Genomic DNA, 21,904 nt, shown 5'->3' with positions numbered 1-21,904 from the left:
GTAGAAACCTTGTTGCCTCTACTTGGCTCCCTCACAAGGAGCAGAGGAGAGGGATGCTCATGAATTCTTTGCTTATTTTTTCCTTCTTCCTTCAGCCCTTGTATCTAGTTTTAGAAGAGGGTGGGTGAAGAGATTCTAAACATAAAAGGAGCCAAATTTAAAATTCCCCTTTCTTAGTTTCCCTATGCTGAAAATACCAACTAGATGTAGTAACCAACTTCATGAATATTCTGATTGTTTTTTCACGGAATGCTTGGTTTGTCAGAAATTGGGGTTTCACAAGCTTGGCTATACAAAGACTTGGGTTCAGATTCTAGCTCTATTAAACCCTTAGCATATTACATAAACTCTTTCAGTCTCACTTTCTCATTTAGGAAATGTACATTGAAATAACACAGTAACCCCGCTGCAGTGCTGTGGGGATTAAAGGAGATCATCCATGGAAAGCATTTGACATAAAACTATGGTTTTGTTGTTGCTAACAGCAATAATAATAGTGATAATAGCAATCCTCCTCATCATTGTGGTAACTCAGTAGAAGCACAGAGCAGGGCAGATTTGATCTCCCCAATCTGGCTACCTTCATACTTTGCTCTGGATCGTGTTAGTCAGGATGGGCTAAGCTGTGCTCTGATAACAAACACCCCCTAATCTTTGTATCTTAACGGTACAAAAGTTTATTTCTGGATCACACAGATGACTCTGTGGACCCAAATGACTCTTCAGAGCAGTTGTCTGCTGTGGTTCCATGATCCAAGTTGTGCTGGTGATTCATACCTTGACCCTCGGGGTCATCCATCCTGGAACTGACTCGTAGTCCTCCAGTTCCCCTTTCCTGTATAAAGCAAGTTACATGGTTCTGCCTTACTCCAAAGCAATGGGGGAAGAACAGTCCTGCCAGATGCCTGGAAGTAAGGAAGAACGAGAAATACTGGCCAGAGGTACTAACGACAACCACGCAGACATTTAGCCTTTTCCCACTCTGTCGTAGCTGGTTATCACAAACACAGTGGTTATTGCTTTGCCCTGACAACCCTTTCCAACCAAGTGGCTGTCCTGAAGTTATTGCTGCAGGTGATCTTTAGAAATCATTGAGCTAACTCTGCCCTAGGTGAGGTAGAGGAGGCAATTGCTAGGCACTGGAAGTGAGTCATGCCTCCTGAATTGCAGCCCCGCCCCCAAGTGTTTTCCCCAGCACCCTGCACCCCAGTGATATTAGATGAGATGTTGAAATCATGGGTTCCTCAGGTTAGGAGGCACTCTTGGGAACCCTGCTCATTTTCCAAGAGTGGAAACTGAGACCCAGGCAGCATGAGTTTGTTTTGTTTCCTGTTTTCTGGGGCTTTCCCAGGGTCCCAAAAGTCATGATTAGCCCATCACTTAACCTACATCTGCACGGAGGCCTCCTGGCTCTGCCTGGTCGTTTGCTACTGTCCACCACTTCCATCAGCCATACTTATCCTCCTTTAGAAGCGGAGACACCCCATACACAATGATTGGCTTGTCTCGCTTTCTGTTCTATTTCTGGTCCCTTCTAAGGCGGAGGCTGGACCTGTGCATTCCCTGGTTGTTCAGAACGACCCATGGAGGAGGATCTTCACCACCTTTTTCTTTCCTTTTTGTCATTTGTTTTTTGTTTCCAATTGGAGGGACAGGAAATAGGACAATTTAGCAGTTGCTACCACAGGGACTAAACTGTTACCATTTTAGAAGAATGAGAAATTCCGTCCAATTCCCCAGTACACCCCACCCCCACCCCCACCCCCATATACCTCCCATAGTTTCTATTGATATTTTAATGAGACTGCATGTAGAAGCTCTTTGGCCAGATGGTAAAATATGGTCCCTACTTGTACTTGTTCAGAACCCTTCTGTGCTATAAAAAGGGGGCTCAGACAGCCCTGAATGGCTCTGAGACTGAGGCTTGCCTGGAAATTCTGGCCTGCCGCTGGCCTTTCAGTCTCTCCAGACTATGTTCATTGTTTCTAACTTCACAGTGTGAAGCTGAGGCCTCCAGAGCCTGGGTTTTCAAAGTACAAGTGGAGTAAGAATCACCTGTGCCATGTGCTAATAGCAGATTTCTGAGCCAACCACCAGAGGTTGACGATTTGGGCAATATGTGAGCTGGGGGTGAGCAGTCTGAGCCCAGGCCCAGAAATCTGCATTTTCACAAGCATCCCAGGGTAACATAGAGCAGGGCTCTGGTTGATGCCAGTGCACCAAGGTGGCAGAACTACAGAGGAGGTGTCCCGTCTTCAGCCAGAGCAATAGCACTTGGAGCTATTTTATAAATAAGGCTTAAGCCTAAGGCTTGTTCTGCTGATAGAGACAAATGACATGGAATAACATGTTTGCAGTTCACCATTCTAGACCACAGTAAGCAGAAGAAAGAACCATCCAGCAGTGGCTTTCTCAAGACCATACTTTTCTTGAAGTGGCTTCATCTTTATACAGAATGAGTTTCTTATGCTTTGATGAAATTTATAATTGTCTTATTTTCCACACCCTAAAGACAACCAAACAGCAGCAATGCTGCTCCTCAAATCCTTGGTCCCTGAGTCTTAGGCACCTCTGTGCCTGTTTGCTACCAAGTGTCTTATATAGAGAGGGGATGGATGTCTACTTCTGTTCTTTACAGCTTCCAAGGCCCAGTTTGGGTCATGCTTTGAGAGAGAAACGGCTTCTCTCTTGGACCCTCACAGACTGCAGTTCAAGGTTAGGGAACTTGAATTCCACTTTGCCAGTAAGTGGTGGACCTTACCTGGTCGCCTTCAATAGACTAGATGTGACTCTAACCATGCCTGCTTCAGCTTATAACGTCTACACATGATTGTGATTTTCTGCCCCAAAGTGGGAAGAATCGGAGTATATGTGGGCCCTTAGATTTGGATCTGAAGGGACAAAGGCGATTGTCTTTGTGCCACTGGTACTAATAGCACTGCCAACTGAAGCTGCTGATCACAGGCAAAGAAACGAAGGCGCAAGGGTAGATCTGTTAAACTGTGTGTAAATGGTATTTTTTCCTGTGAAATCTCAATACCTCCCTGAGGACACTGCTGTTCAGGTTTTTGAGCTACTCTTCTCTGATATTTACACGTCGGGGATTTTACTCTTGAGAAATCACTGGGGCAACAGAACCATTTGCCTCCACGAAGACGATGTCAAAGTCTTAAAATCTGGGACGTTTTAAGGCAGGATTCCAACCTCATTACTGCCTGGAATAAGATTCATCCAAGGTGGAAGTGTCCTCTCTTAGAACTCAAATCATCTCAGAATGGCTTTTCTTTCCCCTTTGTTTTTGAAGCTAAGCAATTACTTTTTTTTTTTAAGGAAAAAAATGTGCTAATGCACAAAACTCTCTTTTTTCCCCTTTCATTTATTTGAAATTGAACTTAACAAAGTCAGTTCCAAGCAAGCACTATATATGAGTAATGCTTTTTGTCCATAAAAGAGCATTGACTCGAATGGTATGGGAGTGCTGATCCTCTGTCTGCTTTGTGTGAGCGTCCGTAATGACAAAGTGCTCATGTCAGAGTGTATAATGAAACTATAAATTGTTTTCATGAATGCTCTGAATTTGGTCTTTTATGGGGCAAATTCAAAAGGTATTTAGTGCCACATCTCACATATGAGAATAACACCAGACGGTGCAATAGACCCAGTAAAAGGACAGAATCCCAATCGGGCTCACGCTGGCCCAGGTGGTGGGTGATTGTCAAGTGAGGGTCTGTCCATCATTGGGGGAGTTTGGCAATGGAGGGACGAAGATATCCTGCAACTCTGAGGAAGAGTTCCAGCAAGATGGAACTTGACTTTGAGGGGATAATTCAGTGTGACTAAAATATTTCACTTATAAAATTGGTCTCTGGGTGGTGGGTATCTGCACTTGAATCCTGGAAAAAAGTGTGCACCTCTGCCCGATTTTAGTGAACAAAAACTCTCAAGTGAGAAAATGTCTGCTGGGTTGCATGGGCAGGTGCAATCTATTGTAGTAAAGTATAGTTTGATCAAATTATTTTTTATTACATTTTTGGTATTTTTAAAAATTATAGAAATAATATAGGTGTATTCTAGAACATTTGGCAAACATAAAAAAGTATAAAGATTAAAGAAAACATGCAAATAATTTTGCTACCAAGAGATAATTATTAGTAACATACAGAATTTTTACTAAATTTATGTTATATTATTTTGTAAAATTTTAATAGAATTTTAACACTCTTATCAGGATATATAAATACCTTTTGAAACAAAATTTGCCATCCTGTTATCTATTTAACTATGGAATTGTTTAAAAGGATTGTGCTCTTTAACTTACCAATTATTTTCTCTGTCTCAGTTGGCCAAACTTCACGAATGTCCACGGTTTTGGTTCTGTCACAAGGGCACTGTGTCAGGTACTTTAGCAGCCTTTGGGCTCGTGTGTCATTGAATGACAAATGTCTCTGGGTATATGATCTCTGAAGACAAAAAGCAACAAAGCAAAATCAACCCTGCAGAGTGTGAGCTCCAACGCGGGTGAAAGGAAGGAGGCTTGATAACAGTTCTGAGTCACATGGATGTGTTTATTCTGCAGTACCTGGTGTGTAAAAGGAAGCTGGAGAGTAAGAAGGAAGCCCTGCTGATCCTTTCCAAGGAGCTGGACACATGCCAGCAGGAAAGGGACCAGTACAAACTCATGGCCAATCAGCTTCGAGAGCGTCACCAGTCCCTGAAGAAGAAGTACCGCGAACTCATCGTATGTATTACGTTATGGTGATGTCCCCGTTTCCTTGTGGAGATAGAAAGAGGGGCTTTAAGCATGCGATCTCTTAAAGAGGGCTGAATCCAGATAGTTACCAAATGGAAAGACATGAAAGTCTTTCACGTTATCAGGACATGAAAGTCATCAACTCCACTTCCTCCACACCCAGTACCGTTTGCTGGTTGATAAGTGTATGCTTCCGGATACTTGCTCTGGCAGCCGTGAATGTACACACGTATCTGAATGTGTCTGCGTGTGCCTTATTTACTTATTAATGAATTGTATGAAGGGTTTTTTTTTTTTTTCTGGAGGATTCATGTTATAAATCTATGCTAATACAGAAGCCAATGACTAGCTGCATGTGGTTAAAGTTTCATTTTGAATTAATTAGAATTAAATAAAATTGAATACTCAGACTCGTCATATTTCGTGTGCTCAATCGCTATAGTTGGCTGGTGGCTACCGTATGGGATTGTGTTGATATAGAACATTTCCATGCTGGCTGCTATATTGGACAGTTAGCTGTGGGACATGTCCCTCATTGCAGAGACTCCTATTGGACAGCTTTATATAAATGTTACTCTAAAACTTGCTCTTTTCGCTCAGCACTTTATTTTGGACATCTCTCTAGGCCATATATACAGATTTAACTCATTAAAAAATATTTGCATAGTAGTATTTCCATAATTTTTAAACCTTTCCCTCTCCTGGGCAATTAGATTTTCTCTAGTTTTCATATGGCATAATTTTTAAGGATGCAAATTAAAATGAATTGGAGGATACCAACTGCATAGTGCTATTTTGCATTCTCACTTCGTATTTTCTCACTTATGCCATCTCTTTTTTAAGTGCTGACACTATTGCTTACATTTAACCAGCTTTGCTGGGGTCATTGAATTGTCCTCAACAGAAATACAATAGAAAGATTCCTAAGGTTAAAGTAACGTTGACTTACATGAGGACTGCATCAGATATAGGACTACTGTTTCCTGAGCATTTATCATTTACCTGAGATATTTATGTATTCCCAGATGGCGCATGAGGGACAGAAATTATATCCTTTTAAAACAAAAATCTGATAGGGCTAGAAGTTCTCAGTTAGTTTTCTTTTATTTTGGGCATATCCTGTCCCCAAATTGTTCTGCCTATAGAGAAAATTCAAGTGTGTGTGTGTATGCACATGTGTATGTGTGTCCACTACTATTACCTTGAATCTAATTATTTAAAAAAGGAACTCAAACCAAATGAAATACTATTTCAGTTTAGTGTGCTCAAAAGTAATTTTGAAAAATCTAAGTAATGAATGTATTTGGCTCACATAGGTTTAGAAAATATATCAGTTCAGTTCAGTTACTCAGTCGTGTCCGACTCTGCGACCCCATGGACTGCAGTACACCAGGCTTCCCAGTCCATCATCAGCTCCCGGAGCTTGCTCAAACTCATGTCCATCAAGTCAGTGATGCCATCCAACCATCTAAGAAAACATATAGACTGGACCTAATTGAAAGTGATTCTTTAGAGGTTTTCCCAAAATAACTCTGGTTCAGTTTACAGTTATCAGTTTTTAAAGTATATTTTAGTTTGGTTCAGAACATTGCTGGTTGCAGGGGGTGGGAGTGGGGAGGGTCTGAATTTAGTTCATAGTTCAGTACAGCTCCTTGAACCTACATATATCTGATTTTTAAAAAAATAAAATGTAACATTGGTTTCTTTGTAGGATGGAGATCCATCACTTCCCCCTGAAAAGAGGAAACAGGTAAGACTTACTCCTGACCTTTGGTAACTCTTAGGATATTTGTATTGGTGTCTTACAACAACTGGAGGATCAGGGAATCCAAAAATGTGTAGAGAAATCTTTTAATTTCTCAGAGGTGTTTGTATTACTGGGGGAAGTGTGGTTGAGAAACACTGACTACAAAGAGGAGCTAAGGGTGGGGTGAAGGAGACACAGTGACATCTAACAGGATAGAAGAGGGCACACATGTTGACCGTGTTCCCTTTCTTGTTGGGACCCTGTTGAAAAACCACGAGTTGAGGGCGCACTGCTACCGGGCTTTAGCTCACTGTTCCATGGATGAATGTCATTCTGCCACTTCAGACTTTTAAAGACATCTTACCAGCAAAACTCATGAGCCATTTATGTTCTCTCCTGAATGATAACCAGCGTTGTTTATTGATGAATCCATTTCCCACAGATTTTAGGTGCCCACTTTTATCAATGAACAAATCCTTATCTTGTATATATGTGTGTATGTGTGTTAGGGACTTTCTGTTTGTTCCATTGAGCTTCAGTACCATCCTACTTGTACCACATTATTCTGTTTTTGTTTATGCTTTCAATACCTGTTTGAGCTATTATCCTTAGCTTTGCTCTTTCTTTTCAGATTTCTTTTATATAGATATATATAACTGACAAATATTTTATCAAGTCCTCCTCTGATCCCCACCCCACCCAAACCCATTCCTGTTGGTATTTTGATTGGAGTTTTCTTAAATTTATAGATTGATGTAGGGATAGTTAACACTTTTATAGGATTACATCCAGGAATATCATACATCAAATTTTTAAAATCCAGTTATATTCATACATATATATATTGCTTTTTTCAAAGATATCTTGTTAGCTGTTTCCTTAACTTCACAATTTTCTATAGTGACACACCCTGACTAGTAACCTTTCATGGGCTTGAAGGCAGCCTGGATGATGGTGACATTAATGTTGTATGTTCCATGTTATGGGAAACCCGCTGCACCAGAGCAGGGCTTCAAAACTGGTGGATGAAAATAAGGACTCAGAAACTGTTTGCTGTCTTCAGAGCTGTAATGGCTCAGCCAACATCCTGTTTTTGTTCATTGATCATATACCTGGCACAGCATATAAACACGTAAGACTCATGGCTGCGTAGACACACACACACTGTAGACACACACACACACACACACATTTACTCTTAAATAACAATTCAGTCCTATGGTTACCCTTTCAGGCATTCAGTTCTGGTCACTCCCATATTCCTTTCCTATTTTATTTGATTATTTTGTAATGCTCCAGCTTTGAGCTAATAGCAGATTCTTCTATGGAGCTAATTGATGGTTTTTTCCTAAACAAAACGATGTGGAAATTTATCATAAATGTTTTAAAATTGGGATCCTTAGTGTGGGATCGCTTATGCTTTTGTTTTTGGTCTGTGAGCTGTCATCTTTGCCGCGATTTTAGGGTTTGTTAGTATTCATGAAGGAGTTTTACAGGGTAAGTGAATTCACGTTCCGTGACTTTATAATAAAAAATTTACATTGACTGAAGAGAATCTGATGAATTCCAGTAAGTCTGTCAAGCTGCATTCTTACAGCTCTGGAAACAAACAAACAAACAGGTTCAACGTCCTAAGTTCTGGCTTTGTAGCTTTTAGTATGGCATTTAGTTTCTGTCCCTTTAGGATTTAGTGTGGTGGTGTGAGCTTGGGCTCTGCACCCTTCCTGCCTGTGATGGATGGCATAGGATGGACTGGGGTACCAGTGACAGACATTCTAAACTGCTCAAACAGTAAAGGAGTTGATACCCTTGCGTAACCGCGAGTTGAGAGGTAGTGCAGGTCTCGGGTGCTGTAGTGTCATGTACTCATTCTCTCTTCTCTACCATACTTATCAAAGAAAAATACAGTGAATCAAATCTTGGATTTCACATGGACCATGAATACCTTTTTAGTGTAAGACTGTGGGACTTTCCCGGTGGCTCAAACGGTAAAGAATCTGCCTGCAATGCAGGAGACGTGAGTTCGATCCCTGGGTCAGGAAGATCCCCTGGGGAAGGAAATGGCTACCCACTCCAGTATTCTTACCTGGAGAATTCCATCAACAGAGGAGCCTGATGAGCTACAGGGCATGGGGTTGCAAAGAGTCAGACACGACTGAGCGACTAACACTTTCAATTTCATGTATCATGCAATAATATTTACTTAACTAAAACAATATTGACTGTTAATCTGAAGTTCACATTGAGCTGGGAATCGTAAATTTTATTTGACCATTCTATCACTGTGCCGATTTTAACATCAGTTTCTTCTTGAATTTAGCATCAGCTTTCTTCTGAGGCCAGTTCCCGTAAGCAGGAAAGACCGAAAACCCACCCCTGGAATATAAGCCCTTCCCTCCAGTCTCACTGGGCCAATGTAGGATATGTCCTTCTTCCTGGTCTGAGTGCTCACTGGGAGGATACTATTCATTAATTGGCTTAGACTAATCACCGGGGATGGAAGGGCCAGCAGTGACACCCACTGAACTAATCACGTGCCTTGGAAAGTTTCTTTTCGGGGCCTGAGACTTGGTGAGACTCTACTGAAGCCAGAGGAAAAACCTGGGGGCCCCTGAGTGCTGGTGGTAGCTGGTCCTGAGGCCGGGCTGCATTTCTGCCTCCCAAGGTGGCTGCTCACCCAACCCTTCTGAAGTTCTAGGAGCCAGTAACTTCCTCTTTGGGCCAAGCTATTTCAAGCTGCCAAGTGTAACCAGAAAAATCTACAAAATGGGAATAAATATGGTGCCCACTGCATGGTGTGGCTGTGAGGAACAAAGGAGATAACAAAAGTAGAGTCTTCAGCACAGTGCCTGGCCCAGGGTGAGGATCAATGAATATTTATCATCCTCTCCCCCTCCTGATCATCCCTTTCTGTTTTAACAACTGTATACTTGTGTGCCTTTGTCAGGACTCTTCTGGTAAGGACTCTTCTCTCTAAGAATGAGCCACCCTGGTTCAGTAAGAGTTTATGGAACACGTTATGGGTATCCTGTGCTGATTAGATACTAGGAACGCAGGAGTGAAAAAAGTCAGACCCGAATCCTTGAGCGTGTGGAACCTAAATGGCTCAAGATCATTGTCATTTGCACCTCTTGTCCTGGCATAATTTTATTTTTATGTAAGATTTTTTTGATGTGATTGTCCTACTCTTTTTGTGACCCCATGGACTGCAGCCTGCCAGGCTCCTCTGTCCATGGAATTACCCAGGCAAGAATACTGGAATGGGACCATTTTGAAAGTCTTCATTCCATTTGTTACAATATTGCTTCTGTTTTATATATATATATTTTTTATATAAATATATATATGTTATATATATATACACACACACACACACACACACACAGAGTAAGATAGACCAGGAGGCATGTGGGATCTTAGCTACCCAACCAGGGATGGGACCCACACCCCCTGCTTTGGAAGGCAAACTCTAAACCACTGGACTGCCAGGAAAGTTCCTGTCCTGACATAATTTGTGTTAGTGGTCCCTTCTCTCTCCAGAGTGTCTTGATTTGGATGATAAATAATATAGTTACCTTAAGTCTCATAGAGATGCTGTGAGCAGACAATAAACAAAATGATTAAAATATATAGGATGTTAAATGGTAGTCGGTGCAATGGAGAGAAAAATATAGCCCAAAGCCAGGGAAGGAATTCTGGCTTAGTAATGGAAGAAATGTATTGATAAACAATGGGGCGGGGGGAGAATAGTTCTAGTATTTGTAGAAAAATTCTTACCTGTTTAAAATACTGGTTTTCAAATTTTGTTTACCTTTCGTTGATTTATAAAAGTATGCTGTTGGTTTTTGGGTGGGCAAGGGTGTTCAGATGCTCTCTTCATTAGCTCAGTGTGGAGAAGAGCACTGTTCAATTTGCAGGTGCTGGTTACAGTGAAACTTTCCATTTGGCCAAAAGCAGATAGCTTTAGCATCTGTGTGCTGGTACTGATGAGAGAGGCACAATTACCTTCTTCACTTTTTCATCAGCAGGAACGAGGGATAGAAGTGTGCACCCTGACCTAGTGTCTTCTGTCTTATATCGCGCGTTTATCCCAAAGGCAAAACAGTAGGTGAAGTATTTACCCCTACAGCTGCAAAGCAAATGTACCTGTGTTAGCAGAAGGCATTGGAATGAGAACCAGCTGCCCGGGGCAACAGATGGGACGTGGAAGGGGGTCAAGAGATCCCCACATTGGAAAAGGGGAAGATGCAGCATTGAGGATCTCATCGGCCACAGGCCTTGAGACCGTGGCTGCAGTTTCTTGACTTGAAGGAGGGATTCCTATTTCCTCCCCTCTTCAGCTCGGAAGGAGAGATTACTATCATCATCACTGTATTATGGACTGAATGTTTACATCCCCCCGCCCCCGCCACTAAATTCCCATGTTGAAACTCTGCTCCTCAGTGTGATGGTGTTAGGAGGTGGGGCCTCTGAGAGGTAGATGAGGTCATGAGGGTAGAGTCCTCAGGAAAGGATTCAGCGCCCTTCTGAGAGCTATGAGAGAGCATGCTTTCTCTGCCATGTGAGTGCAAAACCAGAAACCTACCACCTGAAAGAGGGCGCTCCCCAGAACCTGACTATGCTGGCACCTTGATCTCCAACTCCCTGCCTCTAAAACTGTGAGAAGTAAACTTCTGTGTTTATAAGCCACCCAGTCTGTGGTGCTTTGTTGTAACAGCTCGAGCTTCAAGTTCTTCTCAAATATAGGTAGGAGCAGTACCACATCCGCAGCTTTGCAGTGCTTTGCGCTTTCCAGAGGCCGTGTGCGTACGGTGTGCCTGCGCACATGAATCTATGTATGTGTGTCGTCTCCCAGCTGGCTTCTGCGGCCACGCGGCAAGTTAGGTCTTTCCTAAAGTTGAAAGGCAGCGCCCTGTATGGCAATAGATAAAAGCTGAGGTTCTGGCATCCAACTTGGGGAATTCAAGTATAATACTTTGACTTGCTGACTGGGTGATCTAGGGCAAGCTGTGTAACCTTTCTGAGACTCAGTTTCCTCCTCTCTGAAATGAACATAATCATGAGATAGATTCATACAATTTTTATAAAGAATTACTGTGATAACATGGATAAAGCCCATTGCCTTGTGCTTGGTGAGTGCTCAGTGGTGTTGTTATTCAGTTGCTCAGTAGTGTCTGACTCTTTGTGATCCCATGGGGTGCTCAGTGGGTGTTGGCTAATTCTTTCATTTTTCTTGTGACTTGTCCAAGGTCATACAGCAGGTGACTAGAACAGGACTAAAAATCCAAATGTGCCAGTGTGTTGTTCAGCGTTCTAATTTAGGTTTTTGTTCCTTATTTGACTCTGAGGCTGTTTGAATTGGAAAGAACATGTGTTCAGTCACTCATTCATGTCCGACTCTTTGTGACCCCATGGATTGTAGATCGCCAGGCTCCTCTATCCATGGGGATTCTCCAGGCAAGAATACTGGAGTGGGTTGCTATGCCTTCCTCCAGGCCATCTTCCCAACCTAGGGATTGAACCCAGGTCTCCTGCATTGCAGGCAGATTCTTTACCATCTGAGCCACCAGGGAAGTCCAGGAAAAAGCATAGTCAACATTTAATCCGACCTGTTTTGGAAATTCAAAGATGAAGTGCTTCATCTGAAGCCCTCTGCTTAAGCAGTGGTTGAGAACCAGAAACTGAGCTAGAAATCTTTATCTGTTAGGCCAGTGTTCTTTCTTGTGGCAACCAGTGTCTGGTCATAATATCTACCTGTTTTTTGTCTCCTCCTCTCAGGATAGACAAGAACATTCATGTTTGTAGTTCCAGAAATATGGTTGTCAATCGAGGCTCTCTTTTAGAATTTAGAATCCTTTTTAAAACAACTCAATTTCCAATGGCAAATCATCTGTTAAAGAAGCAGTGAAGAAATCGTGACAACAGTGATTTCACTAATAGCTTCTCAGGGGATATTGAAATGAAAATTTTTTCTTGATACTCCAGGCAGAACTATACACAGAGCACCTCTCTGCAGTGCAGTGCAAGATCACCAAAAGCTCTCAGATGACCCTTTAAATATTTTTCTTTTGCTAAACAAGCAGTTCCTCCAAAGGAGATAAAGGGGAATTTAAATGATCTGGGGTTAATCTTCTTATAGGTTGGGATTCTTTGGGGTCATGGCAACACAATTGCCCCCTAGCAGACTCCTCCTGGAACAAACAATGAAGCACATCTTTGTCTTTGTCTGTTTTGATTTCAAGCCTTGGTACCAGGGGAGGTATTCCTCTTGGTTCGGGAGGGAGCGTTTGCTTTCTTCCCTTAAAAAGTGATGGCTTATTTGGATGATGACATGCGCCAGAATGACAACCCTGGAGAAATCAGAGCACAGAATGACCCTTTGTAGAATGGGAGGGAGCCTTTTGCTTCAGCAGAAAATCTTCTTGGTCAATCTTATTTTAGTCCCCCATGACCACAAATCAGAGCAACTTTGTATATGCATTCCAGTTTGATGCTCAGAACCTAAAACTTCCTTCAAAGGTCTTGAGTGCTTTGAGACGTTTCTTTTTATAACACTTTGAACAGTACTGCTTCACTGTTACACCAGGGAAACTGGGAAGAAATCCAGGGTTCAGCCTGCGGGAACCACCCCCTCCCCCAACACACACAACTGTAACTTCATTCTGAGCGCTACCGCCTTGTTCTTGGAAGCCCTTCGAGTCCTTGCAACAACTTTTGTCAGGAAGGTGAGGGCTTCCCCCCATTTATAGATGGAGCGATTTAAGCTCAGTGAATCTAAAGAACTTGGGAGCTATTACAGGATCCGCTAAAGTGGCAGATGCAGAACCATAATGGCCAAGATTAAGCAAACATTTATATAGCAACCTCCTCAGCCCATAGAAGAGCATTTGCCTGTGGGCCTGGAAATGCCTGCCTTCGCCAGTGTGTGTTTGGAGATTGTGAGGTGAAGAGCAGTTGGACCAAGGGCTCCTTACGCAGCCAAAAACTCTGTGTGACTGTGTAGAATGAACTCTCTTTCCGGTGGTGGTTTTTTGTAAATAAGAAAGCTGTTGCTGTAGCAGAGGTCATCACTTTGGCAGTTGCTATGAGCAGGGGGCCATTGCTCAGCAAAGCAAGTTTCACTCTGTTAACACAGGAGTCGCTGTAGGACCAAAGCAGCGGAGTAGAAATTGCAATTAAATTTGCTATCAATCACACCACTCAAGTATACTCCACATTTTCTCAAAGTTTTTTTTTTTACATATTCTTGCTTAATTGAGTACACTACTGGAGGTGTGAGTTTAAAGGGTTCAGGTGATATACACCATGTAGTTGAGGAGCATTTTCTAAATCTGGTCTCTTCCTCACAGTTTAAAAACAAAAAAAGTAGTCTTCTTAAGGCCACGTTTTTACCTGCCTCTCTCTTATTTTTTTTTTCCCCCTCCAATTTTTAAATCCTGGTTTTGATATGTCAGCTAGCTGAGAAGGCAGTTACAGGATTTTCTGGTACACATCACTTTTACGTTATGATGGAGAATTATGAGAGTCATTATGATGACTTTTCCATGGCTAGGTTTCTGAAGTGGTGTATGTCTAATAAATTACAAAGTTTTCAGGATAACTCAAGGGATCGTAACTGAAATGTTGCTCCTTTCCCCTCCAGGTGGCTGAATTATTTAAGAACTTGGGTGAAAACACGTGGTCTTCCCATTTTGCTGCCCTTCCCAGTGTCTGGTTAGTGCAAGGTTGGAAGGTTAATGTTAAACTTTTCATCACTTTCTTTCATTTTGTTTTTATCTGTTGGAGAGGAAAATCTTTTCCTCTACCTTCTTAGGTTCAGTGCATGGGGGCCTGCAAATTTAACTGACAAAAGCAGATAACAGGAGAAAAAAGCAATTTTATAAATGTTTTATGTGCATGGAAGTTCACAGAGAAGGAAAAAAAGTAAAAGTGTTAGTCGCTTAGTCGTGTCTGGCCCTTTATGACTCCGTGGACTGTAGCCCACCAGGCCCCTCTGTCTGTGGAATTCTCCAGGCAAGAATACTGGTGTGGGTTGCCATGCCCTACTCCAGGGGATCTTCTGACCTCAGAGTTGATCCCAGGTTTCCTACATTGTAGGTGGATTCTTTATTGTCTGAGCCGCCAGGGAAGTAAAACTCAAAAGAATTATTTAGACTGGTTTGGGAGGGGTTTACATACCATTTTAATAAAAGGAAAGGGCATGTGGGCTTCCAGGGATGGTAAATTGTGGGACAGTAACTAGAGAGATATATAGGAAAACTAACAGAAGATAGGGTTATTTTGGTAAGGTTTGTTTGTACAGACTCATCATGGTGCCAGTTCTCTGTGTCCGGTGATAAGAGATGCTCTTCCCTTCCTGGTACTACAGAGAGGGTAGGATATCCTCACAAATAGAAATTTATGCCCTGTTTTTAGGCTGAAAGGGGGAAGGGAGAACATTCTCAGTGTTTGTTGATTCTCAGTTGCCTTCAGATCAAAATAATTCTCATGGCAGAGGAGTATATTTTGGGGTGACAAATACTGATCTCATGTCCAAATTTTCATTTCTTACATCAGTGAGAAAATTGGTATACAATGGATCTTGTCTCCCCACCTAAAAGCTTTAGGGCTACTTCTTGTAACTGATATCCTGAATTCCCCTCCTTGTAAACCAGTCTTGGTTACTTGATCTTAGAAAACAGGGGTCCTTCAAAGAGATTGTCATTGCCAATGTGATATACTATTAAAAAAAAAAAAACTCCCACCACTTCTTATAAGTTTAAAAAATGTATTGCATCTATAGTGTAAATTTCTATGTATTTTCTGACATTTATGAAGGAATTCAAACACAGTGGGAGAGGCAAGAGCCAGAGTTTAAGATGCAGCAGGACTTGAAGAAAGCAACGACAGCTCCCCTTGTTAATGTGACCAGTCTGCCTCACTGAGAATTTCTGCAAAAATGCAGAGAGGTTGGGGCAAGATGCACACAGCTCTCTCAACTCCCAGACCTCTGCATTTATAACAACTGTCAGGATGTGTAGTCTTCATCTCTGTGCAGAGAGAATTTCCACAAGCGTCATAGTCCCCACCCCAGGGGCTGGCCTTGGCTGGCGCTTTTGTGAATATCCATTGTACCTGGGGGTTGACTGGATCCTTGACAAAGGAAGGTGTGTTGGAATAGACAGTCGCCATGTCCTTTCAGCCTCGGGTCTCCCAGCCACGTTTTCATCAAATCTGTCTTCTCTCTTTTCCCCATCACAATTTTAATATAGAAACTCCGAACTAGAAAGAGTGACTTAAATATATAGCTTCTACAATATACTCTAGTATATTCAGCATCCCACTATTATCAGAGTGAAAATGTCAACCTTTTAACATCAGCCTTGGCTATATCTGAATATTTAAAAGAGGCTTCTTTTGAAACCTTTTCATGTTTTGCTATTTATGCTACTCCTTGCCCCAGAGATTTAGAGGAAATAATCTCTCGGTTTTGTTTTCTTCCCGTGAAATCCTTTCCAGTGTTAGACGGTCTGCCACTTTTTCCCTGACATTTCCTTTACATCGTGCAGCTATTCTAAACTGATGGTCACAGAGTCCTTCTCAATAACACAGAGACAAACGCTCTGCATAGCTGATAAATTATAAGCAGGCGCCGCGTGTTAGCTTGATGGATGGTTATAGTGAATGTGTGTGAGTCATGGGTGTTATTTTTGGTCAAAAGAATTGTGTGAACTTTTCTCCTCTATTTTGAGTGCTTTGAAATGTACTACTTTTCTTTCTCTCTCTCTCTCTTTTTTTGTTCTTTAAGGTGTTTGTCAAGGAATTAGGCACTGTAACAGAATAGTTATTTTCTAGTTTTCAAAGTTATTGTTTGGGAGTTGAGGAGGTGGAAGGACTGAATAGAAAAGAATTGTGTATTGACAAGTAAGCCAGCATATGAAATGGGAAAGAAAATTACAGTCACCTGCTTTAAAAGGGGGATCTCCCCCACCCTTCCCTACCCCAAGGGTCAGTTTGAAAGCTGGGGTAGATTTAAGGTGAATTTCCTTGGAGGTGATGTAATTCTAATTAACCATTGATTTGTAGCTACTGTCGAAATGCTTGCCTTTATTTTAGTAGATTTCTTTTCAGCCAGGCTGCAGAGTAAATAATGTTTGACGATCACATCACTATGTCTCTGAATCGCTGTTTCCTAAAGCAGCCCTGTCCTCTGCTTCACATATCTCTGGAACCTTTGATATATAACCTGGGTGCCTGCCTTGCTCTTAACACCCAAGTACCAGGAAGTATCTTTGGGCTGAATGCTCTTCAAAACAGGGCCTAAGGACCAGTGAAAGGCTGCAAGCTGCCATTTCTGGTCCCTGTGACAAAGATAAGTGCAGGAATTGAGAGCAGGTGTTAATTTTTTTTTAGTTAGAAGATAATTAATTTACAGTATTGTAAAGGCATCTGCCATACATCAACATGAAACAGCCATAGACATACATGTGTCCCCCAACTCCTGAATCTCCTTCCCACCTCCCTTCCCACCCCATCCCTCCAGGGTATCCTAGAGCACTGGCTTTGGGTTCCCTGCATCATACATCAAATTCCCACTGGCTATCTATTTTACGTATGGTAAATGTATATATTTCCTTGCTAGCAGTCTGACAGTATGTGTGATTTTAAGTCAGGTGAATCTAACAAACACTTGGGGCCTTGAGGTCTTCTTCAGTTTGTTTTCCTAGGAATTGATCTCCATTGTATTTTGCACAAATACTGATCTGTGACAGATTGGAGGTCAGGGTCTTTCACCACCAAGAGTTCAAGCTGTGCAGGTTAAGCTATTGTAGTTACATCGGCGAACAAATGTCAGGGTCTTCCCACCCACCTAAGGGGCTCAAGCAGTGATTGATTCAGAGAGATCAGGTCAAGGACATTGCAGATTTTTTTTGTTGTTGTTGTTAATTTTCACTGTTGCTCCCACAAGCGCTTCCTTCTGAACATCTCTTCCACTGTTTTAAGAGAAGCAGGCTCCCATGAAGGTGAATTTTGCTGTGTCTCCTGCAGATGGGGTGCTGAGATGCCGCGTGGAGGTGCCAGCAGACTCCCTGAGGACACTTTCAACCACGCACTAGCCAGCACTGGGCTGCTCCTTGCACCCTGCCTCTGGGCCAGTCCCTCTGGCCTGGGGTGCCTGTCCCTCCATCTGCTGCGGAGGGATTATGCTTGCTGAGCTAATGTCTGGGAAGTGTTCTGGAGTTCCCTGGAGGAAAAGGAGAGGCTGCCCGCTTGTGATACTTTATGCTAGCACAGGAGAGCTGCAAGAAGGAGGGGAGGAACCCAGAAAAGAAAATCAAGAATTGAATCTCTCTACTGCAGTCCCTGGGGTTAACCTGCTCTAGTGGTCTTGAACTGTTTTCCAAAGTGGGAATCTTGTGACATGAGAGGGAGAGGAAGCCGGTTGCCTTCACCCTACCTGGAACTTTCCCCAGGATATCCACAAGGCTTGTGCTTGCTGTTCCTCCTTTTTCAAGCCTTGGTTTAATGTGGCCTTCCTTGTGACACCTTCTATGGTCTTTCCCCAGCACACGCTGTTCCCTTTGCCTGCTGTGTTTGTTTCACATAGCACTCATCATTTAGCTCATCGGTCATTATTCATTTTGTTGTAATATAATACAGTTAATATAATGTCATTTATTAAAATGTAAGTTTACAAGGGCAAGGGGCTGTGGACTAAAAAACTCGTCACAACTTTGAAAGTAGAGAGTTATCTGATTTGGTGGGAATGTTAAGGACTCTGAGCTCTGGAGGCAGCATCTCAATAGCTCTGAGAAAACTGCTCTGAGGAGGCAGGAGAGAGTCAGGCTATATACAAGTTTGCAATAAAGGGGCCAGACAGTCAGTCTGAGCATCAGAGATTATTGTTAAGCAGTTAGGAAAACCAGATATCAAGCTAAGGAATTTAGTGTTCTTCTATGTATGGGAAGATGCAAGCCTCTGGGCTCACTGAGTTCATTCCTTTCATATGCTCCTCAACTATCTGGGGCCAAATCCTGTTTCTAGAATGTTTACATCCTTGATTCCTTGTTCACCTTAAGGGGTGGCAGGTGTGGCTTTGGCTGCTTCTTGCAGCCCCCTAACCCCTTCCTCGGCAATCGCCATTGTGGGGTGGCAGCATCTGTTGGATCGCTGGTATAGTGTTCCCTTTTGTGAGCCCCAATTCACATTAGGAGGCCAGAAATCATGGATGGCTGTGACATTTCTTGCCCATACTGATATGGCAGGAAATGTTTCATTTCACAAGACTTAGTCTGTATTGCTCACTGTTGTATCTCCAGAGTCTAAAAATTGTGCCTGACACATAGTGGGCACTCCCTAAATATTTGTTGTCTAAATGAATGGGTGACTGAGTGCAGGGGCAGGATGACAAAGGAGACAGCTGTATCCAAGGAGCCTTTCTGCCAATCTGCCCGACTGTCCCCTGAGTGAGTGAATTGGAGCCACTGGAAGGGCAGAGTCAAAGAGAGATGACCAGCCTTTAACCAGCGCCTATGATACATTAAGCACTGCAGATGATGTCCTAGGTTCATTATTCAATGAAAGTGTCAATTTACTACATGAAGTACGTATGGTTAGCTCCATTTCATGGGTGAAGAAACTCAAGAGGTTAAGAGACTTACTCAAGGTCACCCAGTACAGTTAGTGGCAGAACTGGAACCCAACTTAGTCTATGATTCCTTCTGGAGAAATTTCCAAAAGTCGTCTATTGATCACAGTATCTCTTGTTTCTTTGCTTTCCTGCCTGCAAAATGGGGGTGAATTTTCCTTATCCTTTACCAAATTTTTATCTGATAAGGACAGGAATCTGAGAAAATTGGAAAACAACTATTACAAGATATGAGATTGGCAAATATGGGGTTGAGAATTAGATCACGTTTTTGAATAATGTTCACAAAAAAGCAAGTGGAAATCAGGGCTGGGTTGAATCCTGCCAAGTGAGGATGAGCGGGGTTTATATGCAGCGTTATGTTCTATGAACTGGTTTCAGTATTTTGTTATTCTAGATATTTCTCTAGGCTAGGACCACAATCTTCAGACTCAACCTCTTAATTTAAGAAATATTTATGGAGCATCCACTAGGTTCTTGAGGTAGACCAGTAGAGAGAACAAAGTTCCTTGCCCTTTAACGGAGCTTCTCTCTTATTAGGGAGAGAGAGACAGGACATAAACACTGAGCAATAAACATATGTCAACATATGGCAATAAACAAGAAAGTAAATTACACAGTATGTTAAGAGATGGCAAGTGCTATGGAAATAAAAAGTAGTGCAGGGGAAAGGGCTTGGGCATTCAGGGGAGGTGGGTGGTTTGCACCATTAGACAGTGGTCCACGTGGGCCCTTTGAAATGATGTACTTTGAACAAAGACCTCAAAAAGGTCAGGGAGTGAGCCAAGAGGCATCTGGGAGGGATAGCGTTCTAGTCCAAAAGAACCAACAGAGGGAGCGATGCTGAGATGGGTCCTGCCTGTACTATGCGGGGAACAGCCAGAAGTGGGCTCGCGAGCAGCTGAATGGGGGCCTACCTTGACAGTGCAGATGCTGGATATCCCGACGGCTGGAATATGGGAGATGAAATAAAGCGAGGAGTCAAGCATGAGCCAAGGGTTAGTCTTTATATTAGTCTTTCGCTTTCATTCCCCTTTGATTACCTAACATAACTGAGTATTCCTGGAAGTCTTAGCATTGAAGTCTTTCGAGATTTAGCCAACTGCATTTGCACTCATCCGCAATGTCTCTGGATTTGAGTTTCTTCAGCTATCCCAGGGAAGGAATCTAAGATGACTCTCAAACCCCTTGTATGACTGTTTCTGAAAAATGCCTCTTCAGGAGTCATATTCTGATTGCTGGCTTGCTTGCCTCCCTCCTTCCTTCATTCATTTATTCATCAGGAGTCTTTAAAACATTTGCTGAAATGAGAGCACTTCCTGGAGCAATGTCCTTGGAAGCTTAGGAAGGAGGAAAAAGAATCTCTACCTTTGAATAGTTCATTTCTTCTTTCTGGGGTTAGATGAGAGCACAATAAGCAAGGTGAGAATTAGAACAAATTAGCAAAATTTGAATAGTATAGAAGCAGCAGCCATGGGAGGTAAAGTTGAATAGTAAGTTACAGGCTTGAATAGATGAAAGCATGCACAGAGTTTGGGAACAGATGTAAATTCAGGTTCAGGGAATCTGAGAAGGTTGGGAGCATGGTAAAGGATGCTCAAGCGGTCCAGAGGAACCAGCTATGATGTGCTGATGAAGCTAGACTGAGGGAGGGGAGAACTGCCCCTGTGGGTTAGCGGGATCTGGTCTGAGTAGGAAGAAATCTTAAGGAAGCGATGCCATTACAAAGACTGGACTGGAAGGCGCTCATCCTGGCTGTTTGGTACTTTGGGAACTAGAACAGGGGAATAAGGAGGTGAGCAAAGCAGCCCAGAAGGTTGTTCCATTACCCTGGATCCTGATTTCTGCAATCAAGATACCTCACCGGTCTCTTGTCTAACTGATTTTTTTTTAATCAAAATTCTGGGCATTAATGTGGCAAAGAAAAGTTCATTAAACATGATCTATTTAAAGGAAAAAAAACTATCCAAACAAGGAAATGAAACTTTTCCATTATTGTTGACCCAAAGTTACCATTGAAGTCTAGGACTGCTTGTAAGAGTTTTCATGAGGAGCGCTTTAAAAAAAATGTCAAGTAAGACCAAGTCCTCCATCACTTGTCTGTGAGCCATTCTGGAAATAAAGAACATCCCCAAATTGAGGTTCATGGCCAGTTTTATTTCCCTCCACGCGGTTGTAGTGGCGTGATTTTCACACTTGCTATATTCGTACATGTGTTTACTCTAAAGGGCTTTGTGTGCTTCAGCTGGGCTTGGATGCTGACTGCAATAAGCCTAATAAAGCCTCACATTTCTCCACTCCTCCATTTCTGATTATATTTCATAATGTGTTGATATTTGCAGGCTAATCTTGCACAACTATTGAGAGATTCTCAGGACCGAAATAAACATCTGGGAGAAGAAATTAAAGAACTTCAGCAAAGGCTCGGAGAAGTCCAGGGTGACAATAAGGTACTGTGAATATTTAAAGACAAGGAGCTCTCCTGAGTAATTTTGTGCCATGGGTTTATGTATGGTGCATCAGAAAAATGTAATACAGCATTTGCGTAAAAATTTATTATAGATTTTTACATTTATAATGGAAATTCAGTTTAGCATTTCTTATCTTTATTATATTCCCTTTGCATGTATGCGTGCACATGCGTCTGTGTGTGTTTCTGGGTTGCTCTAAAATATTGTCACAACCCATTGTAGAAGTTTCATTATGTTCAGCTTGGTGCTGAATAACATTGTGGTTGAGGGCAAAATAAAACCCAAATGCTATACTTTCTCCCTTCTAT

At 42.3% G+C, this 21,904-nt stretch overlaps 1 protein-coding gene across 4 annotated transcripts in view; it reads left to right on the top strand.

The window, feature by feature from the left end:
• Window positions 1-21,904, top strand: part of CCDC149 (coiled-coil domain containing 149) — a 116,911-nt gene that overhangs the window by 40,538 nt on the left and 54,469 nt on the right. For all 4 annotated transcript variants that reach the window (XM_018049342.1, XM_018049339.1, XM_018049341.1 and 1 more), the window contains 3 exons: window positions 4,577-4,738; window positions 6,462-6,500; window positions 21,468-21,575. In XM_018049342.1, coding sequence (XP_017904831.1) covers window positions 4,577-4,738; window positions 6,462-6,500; window positions 21,468-21,575 — 309 coding nt within the window. The remainder of the gene's footprint in view (window positions 1-4,576; window positions 4,739-6,461; window positions 6,501-21,467; window positions 21,576-21,904) is intronic.

This window comes from Capra hircus, chromosome 6 (assembly GCF_001704415.2).
Source record: "Capra hircus breed San Clemente chromosome 6, ASM170441v1, whole genome shotgun sequence".
NCBI classification, from domain to species: Eukaryota; Metazoa; Chordata; class Mammalia; order Artiodactyla; family Bovidae; genus Capra; species Capra hircus.
The sequence above is the reverse complement of the archived record's forward strand: the minus strand, read 5'-3'. Positions and strand labels throughout refer to the sequence as shown.